The sequence below is a fragment of the Ylistrum balloti genome, unplaced genomic scaffold, assembly GCF_031769215.1.
Source record: "Ylistrum balloti isolate Yb309-2 unplaced genomic scaffold, AGI_CSIRO_Ybal_v1 Utg370150, whole genome shotgun sequence".
NCBI classification, from domain to species: Eukaryota; Metazoa; Mollusca; class Bivalvia; order Pectinida; family Pectinidae; genus Ylistrum; species Ylistrum balloti.
This window is the reverse complement of record NW_026782151.1, coordinates 307,237-334,728: the sequence shown is the minus strand read 5'-3', so window position 1 is coordinate 334,728 and position 27,492 is coordinate 307,237. Positions and strand designations below refer to the sequence as shown.

The 27,492-nt window shown below is 36.8% G+C and overlaps 1 protein-coding gene across 1 annotated transcript in view; it reads left to right on the top strand.

Moving 5' to 3' along the window:
* The window catches only part of LOC132550788 (cAMP-dependent protein kinase catalytic subunit 3-like), a 48,039-nt gene extending 20,805 nt beyond the window's left edge, over positions 1–27,234 (top strand). The window contains exons 2-8 of the mRNA XM_060214877.1: positions 2,424–2,592; positions 4,272–4,535; positions 24,994–25,113; positions 25,479–25,574; positions 25,873–25,930; positions 26,333–26,410; positions 26,689–27,234. Coding sequence (XP_060070860.1) covers positions 2,424–2,592; positions 4,272–4,535; positions 24,994–25,113; positions 25,479–25,574; positions 25,873–25,930; positions 26,333–26,410; positions 26,689–26,814 — 911 coding nt within the window. The 3' untranslated portion in view covers positions 26,815–27,234. The remainder of the gene's footprint in view (positions 1–2,423; positions 2,593–4,271; positions 4,536–24,993; positions 25,114–25,478; positions 25,575–25,872; positions 25,931–26,332; positions 26,411–26,688) is intronic.
* The last annotated feature ends 258 nt before the right edge of the window (positions 27,235–27,492 follow it).

The window sequence follows — 27,492 nt, the reverse complement described above, 5'->3', positions numbered from 1 at the left end:
TTCTTATGTTTCACCCCTAGGGTTTATAATCACCCTTGAACCTCCCACCAGTAACTGGCATTCAGGTCTTTTTCTTTTTGTCTTCTAAATCTCAATCTGATTACTCACCTGTAATATCGTTAAGTAGGTGTGAATATTCGACATGCATATTGTACATAAGTTAAGACATAAGTACAAAAAGGACAGTTTTAACATTTTTCTACTTATAATCATCTTTTTTTTTTTGTTTTGAATGTCAGATTTATAGACAATAACATGGATATAGGACATTTTTCGAGGAATCAATTCTTGTGCATTAGGGAATCTGGTTAGATTTCAGAAGTCCTTGCTTCCAAAACCTGATCCTGTTGATTGTTGCATATTCTTCCACTACAATGGTGCTTATTACAAATTCTATTTGTTCCAGGTGTATACCTGGCAGGGGATATCTCTACGTGTTGATTTATTGAAGTGTAGGGATACTAGGAGGGGAGAGATCCTCGACCATTATCACTGTGCAGTGATAAATCTTGGCAACCATAATGATGACTAGGTAGCTGAATTAGTAAACAGACCATTCCATTTAGAGTTTGATATTAGCCTTGATTAATTTCTGGAATTCTCTCCCCTTTAACTTTGAATACATGAATAATACATTCAAGTCATTCAAAATGTGTTTTTTTTTCATTATGAAATTTATCAATGATTGTAAAAGAGATCAGATGGACATTTTGACAAAGGTGTTTAATGTTATTTTATACGTTCTTAAACTATTATTGGTAAAAATTAGCAATTAGTAGATTTTTGATGCAGTTGTATTTATTTTGTAACTTACTGAAATCTTTACTGAAATCAGTAATAAGATATGATTATTAAGATTTGTCAGGTTAGATAAACTAAATTGCCGTTCATGTCTATGTTTTTGTCTTGTTTGAATTTACTTGTGTTGATAAGATTATGGCAAGGAAATGTAAAAAAAGGAGTTTGATAATGATTCCTTCAGCGTAAAACTGTACTTAATGTCTTTTGAGTCATTTTTGTTATTGCACTTCCTTGATATAACAGGCCCCATTGTAGTGGATTTAATTAACAGATCCCCCCAGTCAATGGAGATAATGTCTGATAATTTGTTTGGTATCCCATGATTACACATTTGAAGGTCAGACACCAATGTTATCAGCTCTCTTACAGTCAAGTAAAAGGTTACTCCCTGGCTGCTTCACCATAGATTGTCTATAGCCCTTAGCTTTATAATCAACTTAGTGTTTATACCCATTCTGTCATGTTGAGAAACAGTTCCATCCACTTTCCATGCAGATACTGGACAGGATTGTAGCTTTGGTGATTTGTATGTTTCTTTATGCATGCCCATCAGCCTGGCCTATATGATGTATATTCTTTTACCTGCACTTATGTCCTCTCACTAGTGGCATATAATGATATATTCTTAACCTGCAGTTGCCAAGAGCCATTATAATGTATGGCAATGTATCAAGCTGTAGGTCATTGTCTTCAGAGTTACGGGCCTTTGCTCACCATGTACCCCATCTAGGACAAATGCATTATCTCAACTAAGTTTTTCTTCCAATTGCCAAAAACTACATCATACCACTGGGATGTGAAGTAATGCACGTCATGTAAGATCAGGTTTCAGGTCCTTCTTTGTTCTCTGACTGTGACTGAACCTGTTTTGGGGTGGTCTAATATGTTGTGTACTGAAATAAGGTCATATGCCTACTTTGTATAGAGTTATAGCCCTTTGCGGATTTTTGTTAAAGAATTTTATATTGTTTTTACTTTATTTAGAGTTATAGCCCTTTGTTGATTCCTGTCACAGAACTTTACATTGTTTTCATTATAAGGATTTATTGCCCTTTGTTGTTTTTTTGTCATAGTTACATTGTTTTTACTTAAAAGAGAATTATATCACATATTATTTAAAATATTTTTCTTGCTTCTATTATCAGACAATGACAAAGTTCATTGTATATGTAAAATGCCTTTGCATTGAAACAATATATTTTCGTGGTTTTTGCAAAATGTCGATTTCTCATATATACTTAACTTTGTGGATGGTTATAGCATAAAAAATGTATGTTTTCTAATTTTACCGGATTTTTTAAAATTTTACTCACATAATCAACAAAAATAACCCTCCCGTAAATTTAATGGTTTTACAGAATAGTTCACAACCTTGTCACTTACCATTTTCTTTGTGAGATGATGTGCATCACCTCAATTGAAGATAGACAAAATATACGATCTTCATTGCAGATGATAATCTTCTCCAACTTTTCAGTTTTAGTGTAAAACTGTTTCTATTTGAAAAATGAACCCCCTCATACTGGTGACTACTGGAATGCTGTATGATTTAAAACATCAATGTCATTTTCAAGGAAGCATTGATTTGTAAAATCAATAATCAAAACATTTCTATATTTCAGGGACCGGAACATTTGGACGAGTGGTATTATGCAGACACAAAGAAAATAAGGAGTATTATGCACTCAAAGTAATGAAGATCACGGAGGTTATACGACTCAAACAAATAGAACACGTGAAAAATGAAAAAGAAATTCTAGCCAGTGTCTCACATCCATTTATCGTAAACATGTAAGTATGAATGAGCAAACCTTCTGATAGAAAACGTGTTAAGTACGAAACACCATCACATGTTATCTATTTGCTGGCGTATTATACTAATAAAAGTAATTGAATGAAATGTAGAATGTGGATAAACTTCAAGGTATTAAGTTTTGTAAAAAATTATAGTTTTTGAGTTTTTCATAAATAGTTAAACCATCGATTAAAGAATACAAGTGATTAGTTGAATCTTTATTGAAATGATAGGATATCTCAAATTTACCAAAGTGATTGAATTGAAGGCAGAGAATCTCACTTTCTACCATTTCACATTAGTGTAGGTGTGTTTTGATGTCCCAAACTCTCTTCTAGAATTCTTCACTCTTTGTACTTAGCTGTCTTTCAATCATCCTCGATACACCAGGGGTTATGATCTCTTTGCACCCCAGGAACATATCATGGCAAAATTGAAGGCACAAGCGAATGATTTGATAGGTTCCAGGAGAAAAAACCTGACCAATCACAGGCTGATACACTCCTTTTGAAGATTATAAAGGTAGTAAGACCAACTTCATAGTCATTACAGTAAACTTTTTAGTGAAGTCGAGATTCAGTTGATGTACATCAAAGGATCAAACTAGTCTTTATGTCTTGTCCACCTGGTTTTGCTATGACATGTTCTAGGGGTGCAAAGAGCGAAAGTGATTGTAACCACTGGAGTATCGAAGTGTCGTTCAATAAGGAGTCCTAGTGTAATGACTGTAGGTTGCATTGTTGTGTTATTGTTTAACATAGACACTGTATCAAAGACTAATTCATATCAAAAAGCTTTCTTCTCCTTTATAAAACTTTATTTATTTTACAACAATTGTGAAACAGGTTATTTCAATATATTAAACATTCTTGTTGACTCTGGATGGTCAACACATGAAGAATTACGCTATAGGAGGAAACAAAACTCCTCGGTAAATTTCCTAGTTTGGCTGGTGACCAGTTATGTTTTCACGTCTATTTCAGCCAGCAAATCCCACATACCTAGGTGAAAGGCGAGTGCAAAATTACCACTGCGCCACCCGACCACCCTTGTCTTTTATGCCTTTTCCATTCAAACAGCATATATTTGAAGTGAATATAAAAAACCTCATGTGGTTAATGAACCCTATAGAGGCTACCACAATATTCAAACATAGAGATTATTAGTTGCTGGGCTAATCTGTTGCTGAAGGATAGTACAGGGATACAACATGGTGAATTAATTTGGCAGGGCTGCTGAGTCTTAATGTATTAACACACAAAACTCTACTGATAATTCCTAGATAATAATTATGAGTAAGCGTGTGGTTTTGGCTAAAAATATCTCTACAATGACTTGTCCATATGACCTAAACTATCATGTTCATCCACACCCACCTAATCCTTGGTGGATTTACTGCTTCATCGCCTTTGTTACAGCTAAAATGCTCCACCCTTACAAACTACTAATACAGGTGTTGTCCTACACTTATTACATGGCACTAGCTTATTACCAGGCGTTGGCTTATTGCCAAATAAAAATAACATGTTTATAAAAATTTCGATGAAATGGAAACAATACTGCAAAAAATGCATAAAATTGATCACATCTTCATTGGTACATTAAGTAGGAGAAAGTTTTAACAACCTTGACAGGTGCTTAACACATGATAAAACCTGATTTTTCTGATTTACAGGACATGGGCCTATCATGATGACCGATTCCTTTATATGTTGTTGGAGTACGTTCCAGGAGGTGAACTCTTCTCATATCTTCGCAATCATGGCCGCTTCAACAATGACAAGTCCAATTTCTATACATGTGAAATTGTGTCAGCATTAGACTACTTACACTCCAAATTAATTGTATATAGAGACTTGAAACCAGAAAATTTACTTCTTGATAAGGATGGACATTTAAAAATCACAGATTTTGGTTTCGCAAAGAAGCTGGAAGATAGGTAAGTTGATGGGTTCATTTAATTGGTTCACTGTAAGTTACCTAAATTAAGATTTAATAGGAAGGTTTGGATGAAGCCAGTTTTGAATTCCTTGATAACTCTAATTATCATTAGCAACTAAGTCCAACAGTTTGATGACTAAGACATTCTAAAGTCAATGTGAAGGTCAATGTATTTTGAGACAAAGAGGACATATAGATGATCAGCCTGTCACATGTAAATGTATTGTTTTGTGAGAACTCTAATTGAAACTCAAAGGAAGAGAGAATGGAGTCTGTACATCTCTTGTTCAGGAATTCTGATAGACTTCACACAATTAGAAACAGATTATGAGTATAATTAACATGGTTGTAATGAGGCTGGAATGCTTTAAGCTGTAGATAAATGCCAAAAATAATCATTCTCATGCTGTGTAACTTATGTTTGTCAATTTACGGTATATATATATACATTGTTTTTGTATATTAAGCTTGTAGGGAAATTCATTACAATACTCTCCAGGTGTGTAAGATAAAAGTGCACTTGACATTATATGTTTCAACCTCTTCAGCATGAAGATTATCAAGCTATTCCAAGTGTCAGCTAACTTAAGCACAATTATACCACAATTGTCTACATCAGATATTGTATGGTCTCTATCAAAATCTCCTCACTGTGGTTTCTAAATCTGTGCAGCAATGAAGCCATTAACATGGTAATATTCCCACCATTTATATTACTGTTCAGTAACTCTATAATGTTATTTCATTGTTCTATAATAAGTTCTCCCCATGAGTTTAAGTAAGAATAATCTCTTTGCCACCCCCGGGGGCTTACCTTATTTATCCTCAAATAAGCTCCCTCCGTCATTGTAGATGCTTAGTATTAAAATTTGGGGAGAGCTTACACATGATCTACTTTTAGCTTATATGAAAATCGATGAAATTGCAATAAATGAAGGAGGCAAATTTTGTGGATGGGGTCATATTTGTGGATAAATACGGTATATATCCTATGTTTTCCTTACATCTGACTCCTGAGCCAATCTCTCCATCTTATTTATGAATACGTCCCTGATGTAGCAAGGTAGAAACATTCATCAGTGTATACCATGCTCTCCTCCATGTACTACCTGGTACTTATAATTACTTCCAATGATATTTTTCCACTTTCCTCTGCATCAGCAAACATGTCTTGTAGAAGTTACTCGTTAATATATATCAGAACATGCTACTGCTGTAAGCCTCGAGTTGTAAAGACAGGAAGTTTGAACATATGATTTTTTTCAATAACATTATTGATCCCTAGCTGCACGTCTTGATCCACTCTCCAAATGTTGATATGTCATTGCTAGCATTCTTTTTTTTTTGCAATATCCAACTTGATGAAGATCAAAATGAAACCTGTGATAACACATAAGTGTTTCAAAAGATAATCATAAGTGATACATTTTTTCCATCTATTCCAAGCAGTCTATTGTCTTTCCCATTTAGTTTCCTGCCTTACTAGAATGTTCATAAACACTTTGTCGTAATTTTAGGCAATGTCGATAGTTCAAACTTAATTAAAAAATTTATTTTCACAAGCATGATTTCAAGGTTCAGCAATATTTCTCTGATTTTGTTCATTCTAAGCCAGTGTTTACCATAAACACTTCAACTGAATGTAAATGATTTACAAAGATTTGAATCCAGAAGTGTGAGGCTAAAAATTGTGGGCCCTTATGGATCTTCCTTTGATACTGAAGTAAATGATTACATGTATGTATAGAAAAGATGTGCTTACCTGTATATCACAACCAGTAAGATACTTATGTGTGCTTTTTAGATGACCACACTGTCATCTTCATCTGAGTTGATATAACCTGTGTGAAGCATATTTGCACTTTGTTGATTACTACACAGCATACAAGATCGATATGAATCAAAGTTTTTTCATTTTACAATCATGAAGTATAGTACACTTTAGCTATTTTGACAAAATAGTGACAAGATTACACAAAATATATACAGTAAGAATTAACAATATCCTACCCTGTAATCAAACGTCTCCTTTGCACTCTAGATCTGGTCATCGCAATCATGTCCTTGATAAACTTCTAAATAAAATCAAGTTCAAATTTATCGGAGGTTGACAATGTCAGCAGTCTATGATATCTACTAATGATGGTTTTTTAAATAACAGTCAATATCTTCTGTTAATATATTATATACGCAAAGACTTGGGCTGCTTTCATGTAATCCGGTTAAAACAGTTCAGGTGGTCTGGAATTATTCAACGATACACACGAATGCACATGTGCTGGATGTTTGAAGTAATGTATGTAAAGCTCAAAATGAACAGTCTCAAAATTTCTTGTCAAACAAACCAATTAACTTGATATAAGATGCCATAGATTTAACACATACTTTTAGCATAATGCCTCCAGAAATATGTGCTTTCACCGACCTAGCTTTATGCTGAAATTATGAAATTCTGAAAACTAATGATATTCAGCGAATTAGATTTGGACAGGTACACCAGGACACCTCAGTCTGCAGGTGCTGAGATTCAACCAATTCAACCTTTTCAACCACTTAGGTGAAAGCAACCTTAGTACATGTACATGCTTTTTCAACCCCTTAGGTGAACGCAACCTTAGTACATGTACATGCTTTTTCAACCCCTTAGGTGAACGCAACCTTAGTACATGTACATGCTAATACCATTTCTCCTTATGGAAGGTCTTGTAGTTATATCCTGATTAATATATGGTACAATATGGTTGATAATGAACTGGTCACCTCAATGTCAAGTAGCATTATTTATAAGTTACCATTGTTAATAATGATATAATATTGTATCACTGATCCGGTCACCTGTGGGTCATGCATGGTTACATCACAGGCTACAGCTATGAAATCATAGTTACAGGTCTCTTGGTAAGACTTAACACTACTATTCAATGCAAACTCAATGATCCCCTTTTGGTCAAGGTACTGATTCAGTACAGATAAATAAAACTGTTTGTATGTTGTTGATGTTTGTGTGTCCCTTAACCTTTCAAGCTCAGGAAAAGAATGTAATTAATATGAAAGTGTTAAAGTTAAAATTTCAAAAATATAAACAGTTTTCCTAACATCTTAATTATCAAATATTTGCTGTAAATATCAAATGACTTTTCTACATACCCTAGAAAACAAGCAAGCAGTTTATTTTTATTGCTATTTTGTAAGCTTTCTGATCTTTCACAAGAAAGTCTCATGTTTTTATGGAGAATTTGAAAAGTCAATTTGGTTTCATCATTTAAAGGAGGGCATGTGTTAAGAAGAGGGTGAAATTGAGTGACAAATTAATGCTGACATTTTAATAACACCATAATATAGTGGTTTTCATTTTTTCAAGAAATGACATAATTTTAAGTGATAAAAAAAATTTCTTTTTTGATCACTTGATAAAAGTTTGGTATATTGGGGCTTCAATGGTAATAATCACACTTGATATTTGTAAAAGTTGAGGATAGTAAGGACAGATGTAACTTAGAAGTCATTGCCTAGAGTTTGAGCTCCTGCGTTTGGGAAAATAATTGTCATTATTCTCTCATGACAAACAGTTATTAATGAGATATATCTGTACAAGTATCCAGTAGTAATGTGATAGATATTGCTCTCTATGACTATTTATACCATAAATCAATAATCCTTCCAACATTCTCATATAATCTGACAACACCTCTTACACTCCTGCTGTCAGGCGCTTCCTTGTAAAAAAATTCCAACATGTAGTTGATATTAACCTCATTGGCTGAAAACTGTATGCAGAGACAGGGGTCATTGTTCCCTTAGGTGGCTGACTTTTCTGGTCAATTGAGGACTATAAAAAGATCCAAGACCATAATCATATCCATGAGCTAGGTAGTAATTTTTTTATCTCCATCAGTTTTTTTTTTACACCAAGTTGACCGTTCTGCTCTAGATGCACCCCACTAGGTCGTTGATGCATGTAGTATATTTGGTGTGCCAGTAAAGAAATTCATTAATATGACTATATTACTCGGTGAAAACATCGGCCAAATTCATCCTTTTAGCACTAAATTAGGGTTTATTTCACACAATGAGTAAGAATAGGATTTTCCTACTCTTTGATGTGTGACGTTAATATACATGTAACAAAGTTTTAATTGTGTTCTGTCTATGTTTACACTAACGTGGGGTAATGATGGAATGTTGAGTATATGTCCCTTATAAAGTACTATAATAGGATGTTTTATACACAATATGCTGTTTCTTGTCAAATTCACATCCCAATTCCTATTTGTATATTTAAGGTCCCTATGCATTATTCAGGTTAAAAACACCATCAGTATATAAGGATATCTATAAGGCAGTTTTCTGTCCTGTTTCTGGTCTGATTCACAACCCCATCCCTCGTGTAACTAAGAAGGCAGCCCTCTGTCCTGTTTCTGGTCCAATTCACAACCCATCCCTAGTATAACTAAGAAGGCAGCCCTCTGTCCTGTTTCTGGTCCAATTCACAACCCATCCCTCGTATAACTAAGAAGTCAGCCCTCTGTCCTGTTTCTGGTCCAATTCACAACCCATCCCTAGTATAACTAAGAAGGCAGCCCTCTGTCCTGTTTCTGGTCCATTTCACAACCCATCCCTCGTATAACTAAGAAATCGGCCCTCTGTCCTGTTTCTGGTCCAATTCACAACCCATCCCTCGTATAACTAAGAAGTCAGCACTCTGTCCTGTTTCTGGTCCGATTCACAACCCATCCCTAGTGTAACTAAGATGGCAGTTTTCTGTCCTGTTTCTGGTCGGATTCACAACCCATCCCTAGTGTAACTAAGAAGTCAGTCCTCTGTCCTGTTTCTGGTCCGATTCACAACCCATCCCTCATGTAACTAAGATAGCAGCCCTCTGTCCAGTTTCTGGTCTGATTCACAACCCATCCTTCGTGTAACTAAGAAGGCAGCCCTCTGTCCTGTTTCTGGTGCAATTCACGACCCATCCCTAGTATAACTAAGAAGGCAGCCCTCTGTCCTGTTTCTGGTCCATTTCACAACCCATCCCTCGTGTAACTAAGAAGTCAATCCTCTGTCCTGTTTCTGGTCCAATTCACAACCTGTCCCTCGTGTAACTAAAAAGTCAGCCCTCTGTCCTGTTTCTTGTCCGATTCACAACCCATCCCTCATGTAACTAAGATAGCAGCCCTCTGTCCTGTTTCTGGTCGGATTCACAACCCATCCCTAGTGTAACTAAGATGGCAGTTTTCTGTCCTGTTTTTGGTCGGATTCACAACCCATCCCTAGTGTAACTAAGAAGTCAGTCCTCTGTCCTGTTTTTGGTCGGATTCACAACCCATCCCTAGTGTAACTAAGAAGTCAGTCCTCTGTCCTGTTTCTGGTCCGATTCACAACCCATCCCTAGTGAAACTAAGATAGAAGCCCATTGTCCTGTTTCTTGTCCAATTCACAACCCATCCCTAGTTTAACTAAGAAGTCAGCCCTCTGTCCTGTTTCTGGTCGATGCACAAACATCCCTAGTGTAACTATGAAGTCAGCCCTCTGTCCTGTTACTGGTCTGATTCACAACCCATCCCCAGTGTAACTAAGATAGCATCCCTCTGTCCTGTTTCTGGTCCGATTCACAACCCATCCCTAGTGTAACTAAGAAGGCAGCCCTCTGTCCTGTTTCTGGTCCGATTCACAACCCATCCCTAGTGTAACTAAGAAGTCAGTCCTCTGTCCTGTTTCTGGTCCGATTCACAACCCATCCCTAGTGTAACTAAGAAGTCAGTCCTCTGTCCTGTTTCTGGTCCGATTCACAACCCATCCCTAGTGCAACTAAGAAGTCAGTCCTCTGTCCTGTTTCTGGTCCGATTTACAACCCATCCCTAGTGTAACTAAGAAGTCAGCCCTCTGTCCTGTTTCTGGTCTGATTCACAAACATCCCCAGTGTAACTAAGATAGCAGCCCTCTGTCCTGTTTCTGGTCGGATTCACAACCCATCCCTAGTGTAACTAAGATGGCAGTTTTCTGTCCTGTTTTTGGTCGGATTCACAACCCATCCCTAGTGTAACTAAGAAGTCAGCCCTCTGTCCTGTTTCTGTTGTTGTATTGTAATTGACTTGTATATCATCAGCTGTATACTATTTACACTGAGATGCTTAAGAGAAACAATTGTTTCTCGTATCACTATCATATCATTGTATGTAATAAGTTTTACCAATAAACAATTGGATTTTATCTACCAGAAACTTCATGATGTAGATTGATGTTGTACACAAAACAGAACATAATAGCAGACTCAAAACTTTAATGACACTCCAGGATACACTTGATGCTTACTCAGAGTGACATCTTGTGCTTGAGTTTTAAGAAGACAAATTGAGATGTTCAGGTCTGATTTTCGCTTTATTTTTTCTAGTTGAGTTGCCTGACGTCAGCTTATTAGCCCTATTAACCTTGAAGTATGATGGGAAGCAGCTTAACATATGTTTTTTGAGAAAGTAGGTCAGTGGGTTGTTGGAGATGGCTATTACAGACAACAGGTGGGAGTAAGAAAATGTATATGCCCACTGTTTGTTTTCTTGTTGTATACAAATATTGTCCCTAATCAAAAAGTCTACATTGGATATGATTTATGTAAGGGGCTTTAGTGTATAAACATGAGGACTAAATTGTGAAGGTGGGTTTGGTACATCTTTACCAGGGAGTCTATGGGATGCAAAACTGTCTGGCTTCAAGAATTTATTTACAGTGAGAAGTTTTACGTGTCGTGGTTTAAATAAAGAAAATCAGAATGAAAGTGATGAAAGACTGCAGCAGTGAGTTCAGAAAAATACATTTTGTAATCCTAAGTCCCATTAAATGTTCCTAAGGAATTTTCTAAAACTGATTAGAAACATTTTTGGCATACTTAAGCAGATATATGAGATGATTCCTTCATGACCTCAGTAATGTCTCATTCGAGTTGATACTTAAGTGATGTGATTTCATTGATGCTCATTAAAATCACTTAATGAGTATCCCAGGTTATGAGAACTTGTTTCCTTGAGTAATAAACTCATATACACATGTGTAAGACATCTTTTTAGAAAGGTAATTATTTAATTAAATATTATGCACCATGGTCACACATAAATATATATATGCTTAAACACATGTTTGTATATACATGAATAATATATTTATACACTCAAATATAAATCTCAATAAATCCTTGAAGACGATTAAAATGTCAAAAATGTTTTATATCAATTTCGGTATGTTTTGCACTGTAGACACTGATCATATATATGATTGCAAGAAAAGAAACACAAAACCATACAAAAACTTAGGATGGTTTTTTTGTCACTTAGAAAGGGCATTCGGTATCCATCTGCCAAAGGGATTATCTAGACACCTAAATTTACACCAACGCTCTCGATGTAACTCTTTTTTGTGTTTGTTTTGTGTTCCATGTATGTGGTGTAATTTATGCAATATTTGTGTCTTGATAAACAGACAGATTGCCTCATAAATTTGACAATTAACTCGGGCATACTGTCTTTATTACTTCATTGATCATATACACATAAAGGAGAATTAAAGCTCTGCTACATTTACTTCGTTAATTAATTAATTAAGAAACCAAATCTCAAATTATCTGAGTTACAATTCTCATTTAACATCTATAAATATGTTATTACTGGATATCTTTACTTCATTTAAGACATTTAAATAGAACCTGTTTTGCGGTAGTTGTGAGGCAGTAATGGTAATTTAATTTACATCAATCCATATCAAGTCTCTAGAATATATGATAGAGATCAACGACTCTCTACAGATTACAGGCAGACTTCCATCTTTACATCTCTGATATGATAGAAACCCCGATCATTTGATGTGGTGGTACTGCCACCCTCCAACAACACACAAGTTGTCTTTCTATGAAAAGAAATAACATATCTAGAATTTATGCATTAATGATCAAAAGGGGAATATCATAGCTCCTTTTCAATGCAGCATTTGATTGAACTGATATCAGGAAGTGTACATAAAATATATTGCAATTACCACTTCCTGTATTAATACAGATGTAAGGCTAACCTTTGATAAACTGTGACGGGGATTAGTATTGTAGCTGGCAGTCTCTCTGGCTGATAGATTAGCAGTGGATTATCGCATTGCCAGCTTAAAAGGTCGTGATCGTTAGTAATTCTAACACTAGACCTGATGTTCACATTATCCTTGAATATTATTAAGATTAAATCACAATACCTGTGTATGGTTGTAAACAAATGAAAAAAGTGTTAATGGTTACAATCATTAATATGCTGCAATACAAACACTATACAACTGCTTAGGAAAAATATTTAACGTATTATAATCATTTAATTATGAAGTAAAAGTTCGAGTATTGACACACAGGTCATGATTTAATGTTGACCTGTGTTCTAATTTATAACTTAAAATTGTGATATTATAATATCTGTTTAAAAATAAATTTAAAATCACTTTTAAAGTGTCAATTTATAATCCAACTGAAATGGTTTACTCTGTTGCTTATACTAGGCTGCCTAGTTTTATCTAAATGTGCTAAAGTTTTTACATACTTTATTGATGATAAATATATGAAAAATATATATATATATATATTTATATATATACAAAATTCAAGTTCAAATACTTAATCGTGTTTCAAACATTAAATATACATGAACATCATACATATAATTCACTTTATTATAAAATGTGTTGAGCCAGAACTGACAAACTAAACTACAAGTGTACATGAATGAACAGTATAATACTGCTCTAGCTGATAACAGGTTTTATCTTAGCTTTGTAAAACATACATACAGTGAGTTTTTTCCAAATCAGCAAATTGAAATAATTCACATTTTAAACTAAATTTAGTTGCTTTTTTCTTAAGTGTCAATTAACATTTCTGTTTTTTTTTGTAATCAGATGTCAGCTAGGGATTGTTAATTAGTAGACTTTTCACATAATAGCCCAAAAGCATTTGTCTCTGTTTTCGGTCTTTTCTGGCTGAAATTCTTCTGTGTACATTGATAGTATTTACATATTAATTCTGAGAATTAAAATCTGACGGTGTCTTTGTTTTTCAGGAGTATTAGGATTTAGAAACATTGATATGATACTGCCATTGATGAACTTACAACAGTGTTGTCATAAAAATAATTCAATATTTGGAAGATCATGATAATGCACATGAAACGAGGGGTTTGTGAACATTGTTTTACCTTTGATATCTTAAGTAAATATACAGTCCTCCAGTGTCCTATGTACATGTGTTTGTATTAGTGTATTGATGTTTTGTTAAAGGGTTGTGCAACCTAAGAAATTTGACTGATTTCTTTGTCCACTTTGTGACTATGTTTAAGTAGCACACATAGTTGATGAACATTGTACAATTCCATGCTCATATTGAAATTAAAAGACTCTCAAAATAGCATTATTTCATAGTTTCCTGTAGAGATAGTTCACTTCAGGAGAATTAAAGGTTTGGCTTCTATTCTATAGTAAATATCAAATTTCATGATAAAGGTTATTATTTGGCATGACTCTTTGTCGGTCACCCTGAAATAGCAGCTGATATGGTCTCCTGCCACCCTGAAATAGCAGCTGATATGGTCTCCTGCCACCCTGAAATAGCAGCTGATATGGTCTCCTGCCACCCTGAAATAGCAGCTGATATGGTCTCCTGCCACCCTGAAATAGCAGCTGATATGGTCTCTGGTCACCCTGAAATAGCAGATGATGTGGTCTCCAGTCACCCTGAAATAGCAGCTGATATGGTCTCCAGTCACCCTGAAATAGCAGCTGATATGGTCTCCTGCCACCCTGAAATAGCAGCTGATATGGTCTCCTGCCATCCTGAAATAGCAGCTGATATGGTCTGCGGTCACCCTGAAATAGCAGCTGATATGGTCTCCGGTCATCCTGAAATAGCAGCTGATATGGTCTCTGGTCACCCTGAAATAGCAGCTGATATGGTCTGCGGTCATCCTGAAATAGCAGCTGATATGGTCTCCGGTCACCCTGAAATAGCAGCTGATATGGTCTGCGGTCACCCTGAAATAGCAGCTGATATGGTCTCCGGTCACCCTGAAATAGCAGCTGATATGGTCTCCGGTCACCCTGAAATAGCAGCTGATATGGTCTCCGGTCACCCTGAAATAGCAGATGATATGGTCTGCGGTCACCCTGAAATAGCAGCTGATATGGTCTCCTGCCACCCTGAAATAGCAGCTGATATGGTCTGCGGTCACCCTGAAATAGCAGCTGATATGGTCTGCGGTCACCCTGAAATAGCAGCTGATATGGTCTCCGGTCACCCTGAAATAGCAGCTGATATGGTCTCCTGCCACCATGAAATAGCAGCTGATATGGTCTCCGGTCACCCTGAAATAGCAGCTGATATGGTCTCCGGTCACCCTGAAATAGCAGCTGATATGGTCTCCGGTCACCCTGAAATAGCAACTGATATGGTCTGCGGTCACCCTGAAATAGCAGCTGATATGGTCTCCTGCCATCCTGAAATAGCAGCTGATATGGTCTCCTGCCACCCTGAAATAGCAGCTGATATGGTCTCCAGTCACCCTGAAATAGCAGCTGATATGGTCTCCGGTCACCCTGAAATAGCAGCTGATATGGTCTGCGGTCACCCTGAAATAGCAGCTGATATGGTCTCCGGTCACCCTGAAATAGCAGCTGATATGGTCTCCGGTCACCCTGAAATAGCAGCTGATATGGTCTCCAGTCACCCTGAAATAGCAGCTGATATGGTCTCCGGTCACCCTGAAATAGCAGCTGATATGGTCTCCGGTCACCCTGAAATAGCAGCTGATATGGTCTCCGGTCACCCTGAAATAGCAGATGATGTGGTCTGCGGTCACCCTGAAATAGCAGATGATGTGGTCTGCGGTCACCCTGAAATAGCAGCTGATGTGGTCTCCGGTCACCCTGAAATAGCAGCTGATATGGTCTCCGGTCACCCTGAAATAGCAGCTGATATGGTCTGCGGTCACCCTGAAATAGCAGCTGATATGGTCTCCGGTCACCCTGAAATAGCAGCTGATATGGTCTGCGGTCACCATGAAATAGCAGCTGATATGGTCTCCAGTCACCCTGAAATAGCAACTGATATGGTCTGCGGTCACCCGGAAATAGCAGCTGATATGGTCTCCAGTCACCCTGAAATAGCAACTGATATGGTCTGCGGTCACCCGGAAATAGCAACTGATATGGTCTGCGGTCACCCTGAAATAGCAGCTGATATGGTCTCCGGTCACCCTGAAATAGCAGCTGATATGGTCTCCGGTCACCCTGAAATAGCAGCTGATATGGTCTGCGGTCATCCTGAAATAGCAGCTGATATGGTCTCTGGTCATCCTGAAATATTAGCTGATATGGTCTCCTGCCACCCTGAAATAGCAGCTGATATGGTCTCCTGCCACCCTGAAATAGCAGCTGATATGGTCTCCGGTCACCCTGAAATAGCAGCTGATATGGTCTCCAGTCACCCTGAAATAGCAGCTGATATGGTCTCCAGTCACCCTGAAATAGCAGCTGATATGGTCTCCGCTACTGATACAGAATTATCGCTCTTTGTTCATCACTTTGTTTAAGAGATAGCATCTGTAGACAAAACATTTTTCAGCTTGTGGTCACTATTTGACATTATTTAGAGTAGAGGATTGACAAGTTTCACACCAAACATATACAAAAGTATTGAATGGCCCATTATTTTTTTATACCTAATTAGTTTATTTATTGCGATTGCTTGCATTAATTTTCAGTCATTTCACCATGTATTTGATATAAAGGGATGTATTGCAATTATATATTATTTGTACATATTAAAAGTACTTAATATTATTTAGGACACAAGCTCCTGTGTGTCTTGTTACATCTGATGGCTCAGAGGGTTGAGTGTTAACTTAGCAACCGTAAGATATGATCTAAGATATGTGATTAGATGCAGATCACTCACTATTGGCAGTTTGTGTTTCTCAGAAGCTGATGGTGTTGTGTCCTTGGCCAAGATATACTTTACTTCAATTGTGCTAGATGGCAGGCGATTGGCCCTCCACATGTTATTCAGAGAGGTAGCCATTAGTGTCATCAAGGAAACCCCATTTCAAGATGACCCTGGTTGTTTACAGCTGGCAAACAAATAAACAAATGTTACACTGCAGGAGCCAGAAAACTGAGGCTGAGGGCTTTAAAAAAAAAGGGCTGTTAATGCTCCTGGAGACAGATGCTGGGCCCATGTAGGCTAGTTGTATTTCTTATTAATTTTGTGGTGTACATGCATATTATATTGTTAGTTTTAATTTTTTAATGGGTGATATTACACATGTGCAACAGCTTTGATACAAAATCAAGAACTTTATCATATAACCAATGTAAGAAAGGCGGTTACAAAGAGAGGAAGAGAAAGGGAGAAGTATTAATCAAAATGTTGTGCACCCATTGCTCAGGCAGGGATGACTGTGGAGGGTGATTAATAGGGCTGTAAGGAGACTGGCAGATATTTGTTGTTAAAATTATTATTGTTACACATTTACACAAGCTTTGAAGTAATTTGATGGCTTTTGACAGGCATGAGAAAAATCTGTCCTTTCTGTCAGTATATTGTGATAAATCATCATAATTCATTTTGAAAGGTTTGAAAATGATATTTATGGGGAAGTTCCAGATTGTTGACCTTGCCTTTAGACCATGGCGGTCTTTGTAGATAGATACTTGAGTCAGTAATCACCTGTAGACATGATGGGTTAGGGTGGCACCAACCTCTTTGGCCTTGGAGCAACAGAATATTAGGTGGCAGTGACCTGTCTATTATGTGATTGTATTTTTGGTACTAATTTGACCTCCCAGTAAGAATCTTCAAACAGCTGGTGATTACTATATAATTTTGTTCAGGATCCAGGTAATGTTTGTTTTGATTCATTGTGTAATGGATGTTGTATTATTGTTGCAGCTTGTAACACAGTATCAAAATATATAGTGCAGTTTGCTTTCATCACACTTAGTGAAAAACAGTCTGTTTCTTCAAGGTAAGAAGTGAGTTTCATAATTAATGAGATTACCCACAAATCGAACGAAAATGAATTCTCCGCGATATTTATTGATTTTATAGTAGCTGTTGATGACATTTTCCAATTTATGTTGTCAGATATAAGGTGGTAAAAACACCATATTGTTAAAGTTAGGATCAAAGAAGCTAACAATGCTTTTATAAAAAATCAATCATAAAGTCAGATATAAGGTGGTAAAAACACCATATTGTTAAAGTTAGGATCAAAGAAGCTAACAATGCTTTTATAAAAAATCAACCATAAACTCAGATATAAGGCAGTAAAAACACCATATTGTTAAAGTTAGGATCAAAGAAGCTAACAATGCTTTTATAAAAAATCAACCATAAACTCATTACCCCTTTAATTTGGTGTTGGAAGCCACAGCACAATATTGATGGATCTGATCAGCTTTTTATTTATTGGCTATTAAAAAGAAAAGCTGTATTGTGTGTGAAGTCTTGTGTGAGAGAATCAATGATTCTGTACCCTTAGACTAGACTTAAACCCTCTATCAGACTATTTTATGTAGCTTACAGGTACTGTGCACAATCTATTTTCCTGTATATTGAATAGTATATAAATAAATTAAGTAAAAAAGAAACTGTGACTTGTACTTGTGCTAATTGCATGCTGGTTATTCTTGTTTATTCTACCTCCTTTTAACTTTTCTGCTTGTGTTTAAGAAAAAGTCATCGTCTTGTACCATCGCACTATATTTCAGTGTACATTTTATTTTCCTGGAAAGCAAAGATTCACTGACAAGTCCTGAGGATGAAATGTAGATAGAATGGACAGGTTGTTGTCTCAAAATTCCCTCTACTGCATTGTTCTATTGAAAAATAACATGATGAACACCTGCAAAAGCTGCAAAGAAATCAAGATGGTGTGGTGAATAATTTGTTTTATGGAAATGATGTGTATGCAACAACATATTTGCATAAAGGCAGTTACATGCCTGAAGGCCCATTGTTTGCCTGATTCCTTCAAAATCTCTTATTGCTGTTTCCTGCAAGAAGCTCTAGAAATCATTCTCTTCATATACAGATTTCCCCGTTCCTAGCCTTGCAAATGCAATTTTATGACTGTGACCTAAATAAGATGAAAATTGCTTCTTGGATTTTGATTGAAAAAGTTGCTGCTATTTTATGAAAGAAATAGAAGAATCCTTTTCATAAACATGTATGTGTCAGTTTCCCAATGTTCAGTTTTGGAAGCAATCAAAAAAGGGTCTACAAAGGAATGTATTTCAACAAATAATCTTTTAAAATTTCATTTTTTCGTTAATGGTTTCTTATCCATGTTTAGTTTTGAGACTGATTGGAACTTGCTGTTGCCATTCCAAATATCTCTCTATTCAGGTACATTGTTACATACTTAAATACGAGTAAGAAATCATTAGAGTTTGATTTGGGGCGTAGAATACTAACATATAATGTCAGGAAGTGCCATAGACCTCTGGATACCCCAGTGCTTCAGTGGAGGTAGGGGGCTAACATATGTCCCAAAGTTCCCTTCAGTGGAGGTAGGGGGCTAACATATGTCCCAAAGTTCCCTTCAGTGGTGGTAGGGGACTAACATTTGTCCTAAAGTTCCCTTCAGTGGTGGTAGGGGACTGACATATGTCCCAAAGTTCCCTTCAGTGGTGGTAGGGGACTAACATTTGTCCTAAAGTTCCCTTCAGTGGTTGTAGGGAACTGACATATGTCCCAAAGTTCCTTCAGTGGTGGTAGGGGACTGACGTTTGCCCCAAAGTTCCCTTCAGTGGTGGTAGGGGACTGACGTTTGTCCCAAAGTTCCCTTCAGTGGTGGTAGGGGACTGACATTTGTTCCAAAGTTCCCTTCAGTGGTGGTAGGATATTGACATATGTCCCAAAGTTCCCTTCAGTGGTGGTAAGGGACTAACATTTGTCCTAAAGTTCCCTTCAGTGGTGGTAGAGGATGACATATGTCCCAAAGTTCCCTTCAAACTGACGTTTGTCCCAAAGTTCCCTTCAGTGGTGGTAGGGGACTAACATATGTCCCAAAGTTCCCTTCAGTGGTGGTAGGGGATTGACATATGTCCCAAAGTTCCCTTCAGTGGTGGTAAGGGATTGACATATGTCCCAAAGTTCCCTTCAGTGGTGGTAGGGGACTAACATATGTCCCAAAGTTCCCTTCAGTGGTGGTAGGGGATTGACATATGTCCCAAAGTTCCCTTCAGTGGTGGTAAGGGATTGACATATGTCCCAAAGTTCCCTTCAGTGGTGGTAGGGGACTGGCGTTTGTCCCAAAGTTCCCTTCAGTGGTGGTAGGGGACTGACATTTGTTCCAAAGTTCCCTTCAGTGGTGGTAGGATATTGACATATGTCCCAAAGTTCCCTTCAGTGGTGGTAAGGGACTAACATTTGTCCTAAAGTTCCCTTCAGTGGTGGTAGAGGACTGACATATGTCCCAAAGTTCCCTTCAGTGTTGGTAGGGGACTGACGTTTGTCCCAAAGTTCCCTTCAGTGGTGGTAGGGGACTAACATATGTCCCAAAGTTCCCTTCAGTGGTGGTAGGGGATTGACATATGTCCCAAAGTTCCCTTCAGTGGTGGTAAGGGATTGACATATGTCCCAAAGTTCCCTTCAGTGGTGGTAGGGGACTAACATATGTCCCAAAGTTCCCTTCAGTGGTGGTAGGGGATTGACATATGTCCCAAAGTTCCCTTCAGTGGTGGTAAGGGATTGACATATGTCCCAAAGTTCCCTTCAATGGTGGTAAGGGATTGACATATGTCCCAAAGTTCCTTTCAGTGGTGGTAGGGGACTAACATATGTTCCAAAGTTCCCTTCAGTGGTGGTAGGGGATTGACATATGTCCCAAAGTTCCCTTCAGTGGTGGTAAGGGATTGACATATGTCCCAAAGTTCCCTTCAGTGGTGGTAGGGGACTGGCGTTTGTCCCAAAGTTCCCTTCAGTGGTGGTAAGGGATTGACATATGTCCCAAAGTTCCCTTCAATGGTGGTAAGGGATTGACATATGTCCCAAAGTTCCCTTCAGTGGTGGTAGGGGACTGGCGTTTGTCCCAAAGTTCCCTTCAGTGGTGGTAAGGGATTGACATATGTCCCAAAGTTCCCTTCAGTGGTGGTAGGGGACTGGCATTTGTCCCAAAGTTCCCTTCAGTGGTGGTAAGGGATTGACATATGTCCCAAAGTTCCCTTCAGTGGTGGTAGGGGACTTATGTCCCAAAGTTCCCTTCAGTGGTGGTAGGGGATTGACATATGTCCCAAAGTTCCCTTCAGTGGTGGTAAGGGATTGACATATGTCCCAAAGTTCCCTTCAGTGGTGGTAGGGTGGTGGTACTAACATATGTCCCAAAGTTCCCTTCAGTGGTGGTAGGGGATTGACATATGTCCCAAAGTTCCCTTCAGTGGTGGTAAGGGATTGACATATGTCCCAAAGTTCCCTTCAGTGGTGGTAGGGGACTGGCGTTTGTCCCAAAGTTCCCTTCAGTGGTGGTAAGGGATTGACATATGTCCCAAAGTTCCCTTCAATGGTGGTAAGGGATTGACATATGTCCCAAAGTTCCCTTCAGTGGTGGTAGGGGACTGGCGTTTGTCCCAAAGTTCCCTTCAGTGGTGGTAAGGGATTGACATATGTCCCAAAGTTCCCTTCAGTGGTGGTAGGGGACTGGCATTTGTCCCAAAGTTCCCTTCAGTGGTGGTAAGGGATTGACATATGTCCCAAAGTTCCCTTCAGTGGTGGTAGGGGACTGACATATGTCCCAAAGTTCCCTTCAGTGGTGGTGGGGACTGGCGTTTGTCCCAAAGTTCCCTTCAGTGGTGGTAAGGGATTGACATATGTCCCAAAGTTCCCTTCAGTGGTGGTAGGGGACTGACATATGTCCCAAAGTTCCCTTCAGTGGTGGTGGGGACTAACATTTGCCCCAGAGTCCCTTCAGTGGTGTTGTTATTCAAACTGGAGTACTTTAGTTAACCATCATGTCTCAGCCAGGAGGACTCCAAATTTTACCTTTGATTGGAGAATCAAACCCTGGTTGCCTAGGTGATTGGCAAGTAGTTGTATGACATGACCAGCTATTTCTGTTTGAATATACATGTATATATAAATATTTGATATATGTTACATAATTAAGATATGTATTTCATTCTTGAAGAGGCAATTTTCAAACCTGCTTTGTCATATTCATGGGTTAGGTTGAAGTTTCCTTTTAAAGCAGAGTGCTTTCGGATGATGAAATATGACTTTCCAGATTATTTTAGAAGCTTTATGCTCAGAGGCAGGCTCTGAGGCAAGTCATCTGAGATTTGTTGGCTGCTAATAGAATGTGTGGGCTGCTGAATAAGTGCCATTGGCTTGTAGCAGTGTTCTCTGTATAGAAAGCAGTTGATGAAAATAGAGATATAACTGTATCCAGGAATTTCTGTGACAATACCAGCTGTACTGTAGTCGACCTGCATCACATGAGAATGAAATGTGGCATGTTTAAATGGATCACAGAAAAATGTAACAAGTTCTTAATTACTGAATTTGTGAAATATAATTGAATGTATTCTGTGATATTAATTGTGAATTATGCGAGGCAGTAATACTGCATTTTGCTTGTTCTAACATCCATGACTGAAATCCTGATTGAAATCCCAGACTGACAAATGTGTCTGACCTTGAAGAAGGTGGAGAATTAGGATATTGATTAGTCCATTGAAGCAGTCAATTAGCTTAAAGCTTTGCTGCTATTGGCAATTTGTATATAACAGGGTTGCTTTCTAGCTAGTAGGCTAGGTTTCCTCCACTTGTTTTAGGAAGCACTGGTTTGTAGTATTACTGATATTGTATTGGAACTCTTAGGTCTTTCAGATACTTCCGGATTCATCCCAAATATTAAGTATTTCTAAACATTGGTCTAAAATTTTGACAGGACATGTCATAGTATTGAGTTTTGTGGACATACAGCCTTCCTTTATAAACATATGCATATAATCTCGGCTCCCAGATTTCAACTGATTTATTTCAAACTTTGTAGACAGAATAATCTTGACATTAAGTTACGTTTTACAACAGATTGGACTGTATTTATATAGGTTACTGCCCCTGGTTGTTTCATAACATAACATTAAAATCTTGACTGGAAAACTCATCTCTCAGTTTTTAATCAATTTCGATCTTTAAATTAGATAGGATTTTACAGCTAGAACAAAAAATGTTTTTTTTTTGCTAAACACATTTTAATGAAAAAACATTGGAAGAGTTATTGCCCTTTGGTTCTTTTCAGCTTTTTATTTCCCTCAGTTTTCAACTGATTTCTTATAAACTTTTTTGTCTTTTATGCCTTTTGATTAAACAATTTTCTTTTTTGTCTGTATACTTTATCCCACAAATCCAACTTATCTCCTTATAGCTTGGTAGATGTAATGATGACAGAATGAAACTGTTTTGTGGCATTTTAATGATTCTGTTATTAATTTTCCATGTCTGTTCTGCCTAACGATACTGTTGTTTCATGGGTGAATTATCTGAAATATTTAAGAAAAACAAAGCCGTCATGGACTTAAAGAAGGTCCATGGCCTGAAAGACTTACTTACAAGAATTAAGGTCATGACCTTAATAACTTGCACATAGAAAGGTTTTTTGACTGAATGACTAATATTTTCTGGTTCATTGCCCCCAAAGAGAAAAAACAGCGAAGGGTTTAGTCCGATCTCCTGCATATGGAACGATTCATGGTTCTAATGACTTTCACATGGCAAGGACTAGGGACCCTAATGAATTACAGATAGAAAAAGCTTTGTAACTCCAATGACTTAGCTATAAGAACAATCATGACACTGATGTCCTTTCTATCAAATGATCTATAGCTCCATTGATTTGCTCCAAAGACAAGGCTCTAGGTTTGATGACTTACAATAGTACTTATGAGAAGAACCAAAGCTTCAGAGACTTTCATATAAGGTATCATCTTGATGACCCACGTATAACATCCTGATACCAGGTTAATGGTCTGAATGTCTTTTGTGTGACATTTTCTCTAGTGACCTAAGGGATATACATGACAATGTGTATGTGTTAAGTCAGTGTGGATAAAGACAGTCGTATGTATTGATCATGAAGTAAATCAATACATTTTTCAACATAGTGGGATTTCCTGCAAGGCTAGCTGGACTTTTTCTGTAAAGTCTTTGTAAGTTATTTCAATGGCGAAATGTATTGATTGGAGAACAAGGAAAGTAAATGCCTTTTCATATTTTATTTTGAATTCCTTCGGGGATATTCTGGTGTACACTAAATGTGAGATTATAGAGAGGTTTTGTAATCATCATTTATATCTTCACCTTATACAGATATCACTTGTAATGAAGTGTGAAATTTTTACAAAATCAGACATTGCTTCATATCAAAAGGATAAAATTACTTATCAAAGCTTTAACAACATAGTGTGTATAGACTAGTTTATCTACAAATCATTCCCATTGATTTTTAATGCGAGTTTTATGATGACTGTAAATATAAACTTGTATTTAACAAACATCAATGATATGATGTAAAGACCTATGTAAATATAGTGTTTGTTTTGGGGATTTCATTCATGGTTATGTATTAGCAGAGCTTGTTTACAACCTATTTATAATCTGATGTTGTACTAAGGTGATGCTTATTCCTATTGAGACATTTTAATTAGTATAAGATTAGCACTAGTCTCCCTTTTTATAACGATTCGGACATCAGTTTTAGAGATTAACACAGTAGGAAATGGTGCCATAATTATAGACCAATCCAGTTAGAATATAGAACACCTTGTACCTGATGCCTGATGGTCAACATCACTTATCAGGGTCTTTCCTGTGTCCTTGAAGACATTGAAGAATCAGTATCAGGGTCTTTTTTGTGTTGTTGATGAAATAGTTTAGACATATTGAAGTGATCAGACAATCAAGGTCTTTTCTGTTTTTTGTATAGCTTGTAGATACTGAAGTGATAAGTTTGCAACGTGGGTCTTTATCTTCAACAGGTGCTTGTACTACATGGTGTTCTTTTCTTTACAGTCACAGTAGCTATCATCCACTTATCTTGGTCACATTGATGTTTGACACTAGTGATATTGTTGTTGAAAAGGATCTAATATCCAATCTCAAAAACAAGATTTTATTGTTAAATTTTCATTGTTTTATAAACTGATTTGATTTTTATCTTCGTGATTATTCGCCCAAAATCAGTTTAGAAAGTAAAGAAAATTACACAATATAGTATCAATGAATACCTGTTCTGAAGATTTAGAGTAAACTCATATAAAATACTATTTAGACTTAGTTAAATCTGACATGGATTGGTGACCAGAAAATGTCTTCATTCATATCAGGCAGTATCTTGTCAGTCATTTTCTTATCACTTTGCTTAAACACTTGTTGGTTTGTGTACTTTCAGGACGTGGACCCTGTGTGGTACCCCCGAATATCTTGCACCCGAAATTATCCAGAGCAAAGGTCACAACAAGGCTGTGGATTGGTGGTCACTAGGCATCCTCATTTATGAAATGTTGGTCGGGTAAGTGAGCTTGGCCCTCTGATTCTTTTTTTTTTTTGATTACAGTGTTATCTATATTTATAAATTCTGTACAGTTTGTTATTTTGCACTTTTCTATATCTCTGACATTGACTCTTCTGTGCCTTGTACATCAATATAATTCATTGTTCAGAGTTGATATCTTATTATGGGTAGGGGAGGTGACGTAAAGTTAATATTCTTTCTCCTGTATTTAAGAATTTGAGTAAATATTCCTTTCAAGTTAGATCTGTGTCACACACTGAAATTGGTAAAATCCCAAGATTGGTCCAGATTAAGTGTGGACTGGCTCCTTGAACAGTTGAATGATACAATTCAGCATCAGATCAATATGAACTGTTTTTCAGATTCCCACCATTTTTTGATGACAACCCATTTTCCATTTATGAGAAGATTCTGGAAGGCAAGATAGAATGGCCTAGACATCTGGATCCTGTGGCAAAGTAAGATTTTTATGCAAAAGACGTCAAACCTGCTGTTTTCATGTTTTACAGTGATATTCATAGAGATACACACATACATATAAATAACATATGGACGATGATGATGTCTTATGGATATAGATTCTCTCATATTGAATAAATCCTGGTATCGTAATGATGAAAATGAATCTATTGCCATACTGTAAACAGAATTTTCTCCCAATTTTTTTCTGATTACATTGCTGTAGGTAATGGTATTAGTATCACAGGTGTGAACAAAATCTGGTGTAAATTTAAAGATATTTTTTTATTCATTCAGGGACCTGGTTAAGAAACTGCTTGTCCAGGACAGGACAAAACGGCTGGGAAATATGAAGGTAATCTACTGATTACAAGCAGATTGTATGGATCAGTAGAGTACAGGCACTGTGGATCAGTAGAGTACAGATACTGCGGAGCTGGAGTGATTTTTGTCATATTAATTTCAGCTCCTGTTTCAAGGATATTTGTCTATATGATATATTTGTTAAAAACTATCACATGTGATTAATGTATTGAAGATTAATGGTCACATAATCAATTAGAATAAATACAAAAGAGACAGAAAATATATCATTATATAAGTACATGTAGTAGAAATAATTGACAGGCGTGCAATTGGTAAACTGCTATTTGAATATAGTCTGTATCAGAAAAGTACATACTATGTGGATATTTTTATTGGTGTAAGGGAAATAACTCTTACTTGATTCTAGCCTGACATACGTTGATTATTACAGAATGGTGCAGATGATGTGAAAAGACATAAGTGGTTCAAAGGTATCCTATGGGAGGATGTGGTAGCAAGAAAACTAACGGTAGGTTTGTGGGGTTTTTTTTTAATGAAATGTTGATCAAACTAATCGTTTTAAGGAAGAAATTAAATATATTTACACAATTCAAAGCTTCAAAAGATTTTTCAGTTTTCCTCCTCACTAATTCTCCACGCCCTACTTTTATATATCTGTTTCCTAAAAGTCTTTATTTCTGATGTAACTTTCTGTCATAAATTTGGATCTGATAAAAAATAAATTTGGACGGCTTTAGAACATGTAATATATAGCTTTTGATCAACCTTCCTTTCCTTTTTTTCTAGCCTCCTATTGTACCCAAACTGTCACATGCAGGAGACACAAAAAACTTTGATGAATACTCAGAAGATGATTGGCGGAAGGCAGCTGTTGTCAGTGACCGAGAACTCAAATATTTCCAGGACTTCTGATCACAACAGCGTCCAAAACAATTGGAAAATCATCCATTTTTTTCAAAGGATCAATTAACATGACATGGAATGTGATGTTCGTGTCTGGAAGTGTGACACAGTTAAGGATTCAGATCTGTGCCGTATAATTAAAACAACCTGCTTCTGAATTTGAAGCCTAGCACTAGCTGTTGCAGCCACTTGATATGCATTATTGGATGGTAGACTGTAGTAGTGTTATTTGCGAGGATGCAAAAAGATACCTTGGAGATAAGATTATTAAATAAGACTGTGTTTTGTTCCTAAACTTCCATGAAAATTTCATCCATTCTTCTTCAACCTTTTCATAAAACCATAAAAAATTGAATCTTTGAAAATAACTTTTACTGTATGTCCATAGTTGTTGATTATTTTCTTTGATAAATTTTCATTGAAATATTTACATTACCAGTGTGAGTGAGTAAATTGTTAGATATTTAAAGGCTTAAGATTGTGTATTACAATGAAATTTTATGCACAAGTTAGAGGTATAAATAGCTGTGTTGAAATTAAATATTTTGTTATTCAGTGAAGAAAAGAAATTACCTGTTGGCATTTTTGATTATCAAAAGCTGTTAATATCACTTCATTAAAAAAATCAGAAAGAAATTTTAAGAAAAAGGCAATATTGTATGGAGCTTCAAGAAAATTCAAGATGTA